This window comes from Theobroma umbraticum, unplaced genomic scaffold, assembly GCF_002168275.2.
Source record: "Theobroma umbraticum cultivar Fairchild unplaced genomic scaffold, ASM216827v3 scaffold_67.0, whole genome shotgun sequence".
Taxonomy (NCBI): domain Eukaryota; kingdom Viridiplantae; phylum Streptophyta; class Magnoliopsida; order Malvales; family Malvaceae; genus Theobroma; species Theobroma umbraticum.
In genome coordinates, this window is record NW_018397262.1 from 6,288,411 (window position 1) to 6,298,318 (window position 9,908).

Consider the following 9,908-nt stretch of genomic DNA (forward strand, 5'->3'; position numbering starts at 1 on the left):
CATCTGAAAGTGTTCAACAACAACAGCAGCAGAAGACTTTCGAAGTATCAAGTCGAGGCTTTGGTCAATCAAGTGGGCTTTTGTTGTCAGTGAGGAGTAGTCTTAGGAAAAGTTGTATTGCAAGACCAGCATCAAGGGTGGAGATTAATGCTGATAGGAGGGAATCAAGAGACCGTAAATCTTCCTCCAGCAAGTCTAGTGTGGGATCATCTTCATTTTCTGGTCGTGACGTTAAGAGGTCAAGTGTTGCATTAATAAAGAGGAAAGAACATACCCCAGATAGCAGAAATGTAGCATGGATGACTGAAGCTGCAAAGAATAAAGTGAAACCTTCTAATATGTGCAATACATCAAATGTTAGAGGTAAGGAAGGGAATCGTAATTCTAGGACAGGAGGTCTACCAACTGTTGCAAAGCCAACTTGCCAGGAAGCCTCAAAATCAAAGGTGAGAAGCACTTGTACCTTGAGAAACTTGTGTGTTTGTGCATGTACAAATTTTCAATCTCTATCTGTGCTTCCAGTGTGCAGTACACATTTGGAGTTCTTAACTTATACTCAGTGCAGAGGACAATTTTCAAGTTAATTGAGGAAATAATAATTCATTTTGACTGCATAAGCTTAGCATTCTTCCCCATCCATTTTGGCAAAAGGGGGAAAAACATAGAATTTGCATATTTTAAGCTTTATTTGGATTCATTTTCTTGTAGCTGATATATGATCATTCTCAACTGGTTTAATAAATGCCAAGAAGATGACAAATAAACCATATTGCAAACATCATATCTTTGTTGAAGAACCCAAAATTTTTGTAATTTTTTGCAGGCTAATTCTCAGACTCTTCTTTCCAAACTTTCACAGCCACTTAATGAAAAGAAGTCACTTGCTGCTGCTTCAAAAGCTAGAGAGAAGGCGGGAGTTAGGAGAATCAAGAAAGTGACAGGTGCTGGGAAAGAAAATAACACGGGGGAAATTTCTCTGAGCCAGAAATGCAGTGGAAAAGGCAATGCTGCTGGAGGCATGGCTGTAGGTAGAAAAGGGACAAGTCAGAGTACATCCCAGAACGGTGGCAGAACAGGATTGTTTGTTCCCAAGGTACTTATCTTGGTTGTCATGATACTGTTATACTAATCTATAGTCTCACTTTGTTCTAGCCTTTGTTGCCAATTTAAAATGCCTGCATGAATTTCAATTGTTCAGACCTGATGACAGCCTCCTGCACTCATATGGCTTCTCAGATTCTCTTTTTCATATTATTCCTTGGGAAACTGCATATCTCTTATGATTTTATGTAATAATCACAAACCCGTAAATACCAATAGAATCTATGGGAAATTGTTGTGTGCAGAAATAACCTTATTCTTTAGATTTGATAAGCAAATTCATCTTTTGATTGTCCTTCCTTTTTACACTTCCATACACAAATCTTGCAACATCCTGTATCTGATGCATGTATATGAACTTTTCCAACAGGGAAGAGTTGGTAATCAAAGGGAAGGGAAGAATTCCACCAATTCTACTCAAAGGGTCCATTTTCGATGAGGGGGCAGAGCAGATAAAGGTCTGTATATAATGTAATTCTTACTTCTTGTAACCATGGGAGGAGTGTGAAAGCAAAGAAAACTTTTTCGTGCCACATTTTGGTGGTAAATTTTGGTTCTAGTGAATGTACACCTTCACTGGCCATAGTCTTATACAAGCATTTAAGATTCTCATTTCGTTTTCAAGCCTTGTTTGAAATCTCCTCCTCTTTCACTCTCTGGCTTTTTACTTTACAAGAACATTAACATCTGAACTAAATCTCACTCACATCAAAAAGTTGATACCGAAACAGGCAATAAGATTAACAGAAGAGGAAGATGAACATTCGAACAGCTCGATTATGTAGGAAAATGCTACAGATCTCTTAGCCAACTTGGCATTCAATTCTTGCGTTGGGTACTATACATATCCAACCTGTACATTCTTTTAATCTCACAGACAAAAACTTGGCATAATGTAAGGCAATATGGATTGCTGCTAGATAGTGTTGATCTTCAATTTATCCTCGTAATCTGTGCTATGCTAGATGCTATTGATTTCAGCATTGGAATAGACGAGCAGATTGCCCTTCATCAGTTGCAATCATACATGCTGCTGCTACAATGCTGAAAGGGACAGCAACATGTGATGACGCTTATCTTCTCAAAGCACCATAACTTTTTGTTACCTGAGATACATGAAGAGACAGGCCGAGTCAGGGAATCCCAATGAGTAGTGCGAGGGTTCTCTAGCAAGAGGGGAAAAACAAGTCTGACATCGCCAGAGGTATTAAGTACTGAATAAAAAGTATGAGCATAATTGTTTTAATTAAATCTTCAGTAATTAGAAGCAGAGACTACAGCAAAACATGTGCGAAACCTGAGTAAAAAGGAGATGAAATTGAGGGGCAACAACTCTTCCAAATAAGGAGGGGAGCATGTCAGTGGGGCAAAGCAAAAGATACATACTAGGTTAACTGCAGAAAATGGCACAGCTAAAATAAGGAAAGGAAGAACAATCGCTAACCCGAGGTTGAGACTTATTAAATCTCCTTGCAATCTCTTCAGCATCATCGTCATCATCATCAGGCTTGTTCATGAACACTTTACGAACTGAAGAGTTATCAGATTTCCTTCCCCGCTTAGATGTAGATCCTCTGCCTCTTCCCCTAGGAGCTGCTCTTTTACGCCCTTTACCTTGACCAATTTCATCATTTTCCTTCAAAAGATAAAGAGTACTTATTCAGTTTGTGTTTTCATTATTTTTATATGGTATTATGTCAACACTGACAACACAAAGCAAAGATAGCAACATCGGTGATTTTATTTTCCAAGGATAATGTACGTTTGAACAGACAATCATTTAAATAGTTTGCGACCACCATGTACCATCATATAAAGACAACCAATAGAAAAGGCAGCACGGAATATGTGCATGAAATTAACTGATTGAGAAGGTAGTCCATACCGAACTGTTGTCAACCTCATTAATTTCATATTCTTCACTTGAAGCAGAGTCAACGTTCTCCTCATCATCAGCAGTACTTTGAACTGCTGCAGATGCAGCAACTGATGCAGATCTGCATCAGGCAAATTACCAATGAAACTTAGCTAGTGATGTAGAAGTCCAAACTTTTTCAAGGAAATTATTAATTAAATTTCAAGGGCAAAAGAGATTAGGAGATACAGCATACTCCTAACAACAATTAATATTTCTTACGGTAAGCTCAGTGCTTTCATTTCAAAAAGCAGCATCCATGGAAGCCCCAAAGAGAAAAAGATTTAAGCAATAAAATAAAGGGAGAGTTGTCTTTCCACTTTAGTGATTGATATTATATCCTATACTTATTTCTCTGGCCATAAGTCAAATTACTTGTCAACAGGTTAGATCAAAGTGTCACCTTTGAGATTGGCGAAAACCCAATGAAGCATCGAGAGTGTCTGCTTTAAGCCAGTAGAGCCTCTGCCTCTGCCTCTGCCCCTACCTCTACCCCTTCCTCTGGTAGAAATTTTACTTTGACCAACTTCTGGAGCATCACGAGATGATTGAGAAGCTGTCAATGGCCCTTTCCGGCCTCTATTGGCGGAGCTCAATATCTGTGCTGTGTCTTCATCGTCACTAAAGGAGGCTGCACTTCCTATTCCTGTATTATTTTTACTCCTGACATTCTGTAACATTGAAGAAACAGAAGTTTAGATGCGGAGAATGTTATATAAGCAACCTGAAGCAACATTTTAAACAAACAGAAAGTGGAACACATGGAATGGTTAGTGAACACAGAGCAAATGTAAATTAAGATCACCTCAACGGACTGCACACTGGATGTGAACTGCAGGGTATCCTTAGGGTGTGAAGATCTTTCCTTGACACGTTCCTGCAAAATTAACAGATGAATTAAAATATTGTCTACTATATCCATCTATCAAAAGTACTAATACCCCCAGCAATGAGTTGGGATATTGCTATTAACATTAAAAGTGTAATATATATATATATATATATATATATATCAAATATAATCAACTTGAAAATTCTTGCCTCCAAGCACTCTCCAACTTTAAGAATTAAGTCTTCCTCTTCAAACTTTAAGGCATCTGAATCCTTTGCAATTTTGTTCTGTGGAATCAATAGAGTGAAGGACTCACTAACTTTAAACCAGAATATGGAGAATAAAAGAAGTAATCAGCGTCAAACCAATTAACATTCACACAATTATGTAGCCTTTTCCCACAATGCAAGGTCAGCTAAATAAATCAGATAAAGCCATTGAGCTCTATTTAGGAAAATATCTTGAGTTAAAACCAGTAAAAGCAAGGTCCCCTTTAGTACTTTCTGCACATTTCTTCTTTGGTCTTCCCTCTCCCTTTAGACATTATGATACATTATTTTAACTGCACAGCGGGTAGACTATAAGAATACTTACACGAGTTTCTTCAAGATTGTATCGCACACAGTTATAGAAAGCTAATTTGTCATCCTTGTTAACAAAATTGTGCAGTGCAACATCCAAGTCATTGACCGGAAGGATCTCCATTTTCTGCAAGATAGACATGATAAGGACCAGACTAAAGACAAAAAGGGTTCATGATAAATATATGGTTGCTGTCATGCGAGTTCTATTTAGTCCAGTAACTGAAAGAAAATTCGGTATCCGATACAACTTTCCATATGCAGAAGCACTGAATCCATGCTCAGTAATCACATGCAATTGTGTGTTGCATGCAAAATACATAATTTGTCTTCAATAGGAACAATTATTTTAAATATATTATGCATAGTAGTGCCCTCCAGGACTGCACTAAATAAGTATTGAGTGATACATGCCATAAATAATCAAGCCAGAAGGAAACAGGGAATGCAATGTTTGATTACCAGATTGTTTTCGGCAACTAATGCTTCTATATTCTGTTGATTTAGTTCTTCAGGGCGAAGCCTTTCTGAATCATCAATTTTGGCTAAAATGCACAAAGAAACTTAAGTTAAACTCAAGTTATTTCACTGCATCTATAAGCTAATATCAAGCAGATCAAATTAAGAAAAAGGAAGAGCTTTGAAAATCTAAATGCTGTTCTGAGAACATGCTTATAACAAAAAATTACTCATAATAATACCTGATAGTGTTTAAAAGTGAAAATATATTTTCAATACTATGTTCGCAACTCTTGCCACATGAGCATTGTAATAAAACTTTTTAAAGGCCAACTATTCATCTTTTTTTTTTTTTCCAATTGAGTCAAGGGTTTATGTGATTAATTTCAGCAGGCAACTGGTTTATCTTTGGAAGAAAGGCAACCTATGTTCCATGCTGTACAAAACTTACTTGTTTCTAAGTAAAATAGTCACAGTTGAGTAGATTACTAAGTCTGGATGATTAAATTACCTTCTTTCTGACTCCGTTTAGAAGCCTTGGAGAATATAAGAATATCTTGTGGATTTGCAACCTGCAAACATTGAGGACTAATCATTTAGTGCCTGAATGAAGGACAAAAAAGTTAGAACTTATTCCTCATTCAGAATGTGCCATAGCCCCAAGATACCTTCCCAACATACTTCTGCCCAAATCTTTGAGGATTTATTGTCATAAATCCAGAGTAATCAACCTATAATATCACGCAGAAAATTGAAAAAGTTATATTTGGATGCTAGAGATACATTCTCTGCAAAATCAATAATAACTTATATGGTCAAGACAAGCATAGAGTAAAATAAAGTGAAAAATTGCTCACCAAATCGGTACAAAAATTATAAAACGAAATAACATTACTTGGTAAGGAAAGGTCAAATTCATGAAAAGTTTCATTAAATGAATGCAAATATAGTTTATAACCCAACATTCTAAGTTATGGGTGGGCAATACTGAGAAAAAAAGGGTTTCAAACGATGTGCAAGCATTTTCCAGGATGAAGTGCTAGCAACAAAGTAACAATGATGAAAAATTTCCCAATATAGTAATAGGTTTTAAAAATGCTAATCATTAGACAACATGGAAATTTTCAAGTGAGATCCTTGATATCAGTCACCACCACACCTCTGTCAATAATTCAAAAAGAAAAGGAAAAAAAAGCAATTTGATTTGGATTCGAAAGACATAGGGAAAAGGCAGGGAAAGAAAAAGAGGATATAGGTGGTTAGAAAAGACAAATATTCAATAGAAACGGCAGCTGAAGATAAAACAAAATAAGAAAAGGATTTATTGGGTCTAGTTGAATTAGAGATCTTTAGCAGTCTTTCTTCAATTTCCTTTGAGAATGTGATAGTGACATGTGAATGCACTGCCAAGGGCCAGGTTAACCTACCTCTCAAAGGTGGAACATGTTAAGGGAAAAAAAGACTAGGGGTAAAAATCAGCTTTCATAGTAGTATCGGTCACAAAACAGAGGCTGAAATTACCTTAACTCGGACTAATGGAAGCTTGAGCTCTGATCCATTAACAGCCTTCCTATTAGACTTCTCTATTAGATTGCTGACCTAAAATAAAATTGAAGTTATTACGTTAAATTCAGTAAAAGGACCTTTTTTCAACCATAGATAATTAAAGAACTTATTTTGTCAGACTTCTGTATTAGATGATGTCACAAACTCAGAAAGCCCAAAATTCTTATCTCATGCAAGAAAAGACACTTGCCACTTTGTCCAAATGTTCAAGAATAGAGTTCTGATCATTGGCATCAATGTCAGGTTCATCCTTCAGCACAACCTACATCATGAACATTGAGTAAGACAAAACAATTCTAATCTATTTCTTGCCTTTTCTCTAAATGATATTGCTTTACCTCTGTATATTCAAAAGGCCTCACTGATGTCAAAGGTATTTTGGTTGGACGATATTGGTTTCCCTATAAAATAAGTCATCACAGTGTGAGAATCAAATGAAGAAACAGATATTGCTTGATTAAATGATAAATCCAATCTTTCACCCATATACAACCTTAATTTCTAAAAGGAGCACATGCTTTGGCTTTGATTCTCCATTAATCAGTGATGTTGCAACTGAGGAACCAGGTTGTGTAATGTGAAATCCCATCCCCGGTACTTCCTATGAAATTAAAACCAACCTTCAAATTTTTGATATCCTACAAGAGATAAACAATAAGATATGGGAAAGATTTTTTAATTCCACCACCTGAGGGTCAATAAGACATTCATGTTCATGTCCCCACACTATGAAGTCAAGGAAGCGTGGTAAGAAGTGCTCATTTATTGCATTTTTAGGGTTCATCTTCACTCTGCAAGCCACATTAGTTAAAAGTTTTAATATGTACACAAGTGAATTTACACAATAATGTCTTTTTCTTCCACTTTTACGTTTGCTTGTGCATGAAATAACTCAACCACAAAGTGGAACACATGTGAACATGAGACACACACAGAGGGACATGTCCATACAAACACAGACACACATACACAACCTGTTCTGATGAAGTACCAGAATGTTGAACCAATCAGACACTTCACACCCTTCTTGGGATTCAGGTCGCATCCATTGCACAGCATGGGGTGTCTGAGAAACCAAACATAAACCACAAACAGGTCAATAACTGAATATCCTGGAAGTCAGGCACTAGTGGGCTGTTAAAAATGTTCAATGTAAATACGTAGAGTACCTGAAACATTCTATTGAGCCGTTCATCTCTAATATTCCCAAGACCATAAAGAGCTACAGCAGTTGATCCCTGCAATGCAAAAAGAGACATAAGGTTTTCCATGAATATACAATTACCCTTGAAACTCATGTTAATGAAATTACTAGCAGACCTTCCTGATAAGAATAGGGTAGAGAGTAATCTGTCCAACACCCGAACCCCCAAGAACCATTTTCCCAAAATAGTTCACCATGTTACATGCTGAAAGGATATCAACTGCAGAAAGGTTGTCCTGTCACCAATAAAAAGTTAGGAACAGACTGTTAGTAGTAATTTTAAGAACAGCAGACTAATTATGCACTCTATAAAAACATGATTATCTAACAAATCAAGAAAGGTAGAAAAACAATCCATATAGACAGAGAGGCATGGCATTGGGGAGGTATCAATTTATGACACAAAGATAGGAAGGGACACTGAAATTCTATGGAAAATGAAAAAGAACGAGCAAGCAAGATATCTCTAAAGCAAGAACAAAACACAAGAGGGGAAAAAAGTAGAATAAGCATGTTTCCATAAATTTCTTACTACTCCAGCAGGATCATCATGGTTTCCATGAATACTAAACACTGGCAAGCCAACATTGAAGTGAGGATCTTCATAATTCACATGGCCAAATCTGTTGAAAAAGAAATGCTTGTTACAAACTAAATGAGTTAATCTTCCAAACATCGGTCAACAACCAGTGAAAAGAGCATATTGACTAAGATATGTAAACACATACATCTAGGAAACAAGTAAATAAACTTACTTTAATAACGTTCACATCAAAACCAATATCTATTAAAAAAAATACGGCACAAAATCATGCTTCGGCTGTTGTCACAAGAATAATCACTGTGCAAATTTACTAGCCAGATAAAAATTCGAGCCTTAGGACTTATGGCAATGAACAAGAAAGAAGTAACATACAACTTAGACATCCCATCGGCAACTCATGACACCGAGAAAGAGAGAGAATAGTTACGTATTCTGAAAATTAACAGTCTGGTCGCTAACAACTTGGAACTGCACCGGTTGATCATTAAGGCAGTGACGACGAAGAATCTCAATAGCCTTAACTAAAGTTGACCTCGAAGGCTTATTTTCATGGAAAAGATCTCCACCAAGAAGTAAAAAGTCCACCTAATACCATATAGAAATCAGTGCCTACGTACACTAAAAACAAACTTGAAAATTTCCTAGAAATTATCAGAAATTCCCTGTTTTTACTGGAAAAACCGTAGCGAATATAAAAAATTCAAAGGAATATAGCAAATGAGGAAATAAATTAAAAAAAAAAAAGGAAAAAATCACCTGTTTGTCTTCTGCTATTGAGCATATCTCATCAAATGCTTGAAATGAATCATGTCGTCGTATTTCATCCTTCTCCATATAGCCTAAATGGCAATCCGTCGCTACAAGTATTCGAAGTGTGTTGCTAACATCCTCCCTGCAAATTTCTCCATTCATACATCATATTCAAGCAATTTTTTTTAAAAAAAAAACAAACAAAGGAGAAGTTTTACCTCCTTGAGTCGGTCATAGTGATAGATTAGCTGCGAAATTCATGAACTGTAAAAGATTTTCCAGTACTTTGCGAAGTTACGACAATGGAAAAACGGCGCGGAAATTCAAACAGCAAAATGGGAGGAAAAATGAGAAAAAAAGGGGACCAGATTTTGGGGGAGGCAATGACCCGATCCGAGAAATCGAACTGGTCTGATCGGGTCGGGGATGTTAATTCGGGTTCAGTCCAGCCCATATTGATTATTGTGGGCCTAAATTTCATTAAGTCCCACTTATTGGTCTTAAACTGCCCATGTTATGACCTTAAATAAAAGCTTCCTTTGGGAATATGAAACCCAAATAGAATATTGACAATTTTTTTTTTCAAAAAATTATAAATAATTGAAGGAAAAATGATAAATAATCTGAAAATAAAATCGACCTAATCATCTGAATAAGACACAAATTCTTTACCCAAGTACATGTACATTATTAATCACATAATGGTGTTATTATTTTCAATTTTTTCGAATATCGGATCATGCAACATAATTCATAACCAATTGTAGTTTTAACTTGTCAGTTGAAACATCAATTTCGAAGATAAGATAATTATGGGTGACTTCATAATAAAGGCAAAGGATTCTTTGTAATTTTGGCAGTGATTTGCTTCTTTGTAATTTTGTACAAAAAAGAAGACAAGAAATCAGGCTTTGATACATCATCAAATTAATTAAGAGTCAAAAAGATACCAAATT

At 36.2% G+C, this 9,908-nt stretch overlaps 2 protein-coding genes across 3 annotated transcripts in view; one reads left to right on the forward strand and one right to left on the reverse strand.

Moving 5' to 3' along the window:
- LOC110419913 (uncharacterized) overlaps window positions 1–1,713 on the forward strand; it is a 3,263-nt gene extending 1,550 nt beyond the window's left edge. The window contains exons 4-6 of one of the 2 annotated variants that reach the window (XM_089784006.1): window positions 1–446; window positions 860–1,093; window positions 1,472–1,713. The exon at window positions 1–446 is cut by the window's left edge and continues 353 nt beyond it. In XM_089784006.1, coding sequence (XP_089640132.1) covers window positions 1–446; window positions 860–1,093; window positions 1,472–1,540 — 749 coding nt within the window. In that variant the 3' untranslated portion in view covers window positions 1,541–1,713. Of the gene's footprint in view, window positions 447–823; window positions 1,094–1,471 lie in introns of both variants that reach the window. The other variant, XM_021433043.2, reaches the window with a different exon arrangement.
- Window positions 1,714–1,848: 135 nt separating this feature from the next.
- MRE11 (DNA repair and meiosis protein (Mre11)) lies at window positions 1,849–9,312 on the reverse strand. Its single transcript, XM_021433041.2, is given in 23 exon segments — window positions 1,849–2,207; window positions 2,546–2,737; window positions 2,987–3,098; window positions 3,420–3,459; window positions 3,462–3,687; window positions 3,822–3,893; window positions 4,058–4,135; window positions 4,443–4,556; window positions 4,892–4,974; window positions 5,400–5,460; window positions 5,557–5,619; window positions 6,410–6,487; window positions 6,645–6,716; window positions 6,793–6,855; window positions 6,948–7,055; window positions 7,143–7,245; window positions 7,429–7,520; window positions 7,624–7,692; window positions 7,775–7,894; window positions 8,191–8,281; window positions 8,630–8,787; window positions 8,959–9,094; window positions 9,171–9,312. Coding segments are annotated over 23 exon segments (2,181 nt in total). The 5' UTR covers window positions 9,188–9,312; the 3' UTR covers window positions 1,849–2,174.
- Window positions 9,313–9,908: the final 596 nt, after the last annotated feature.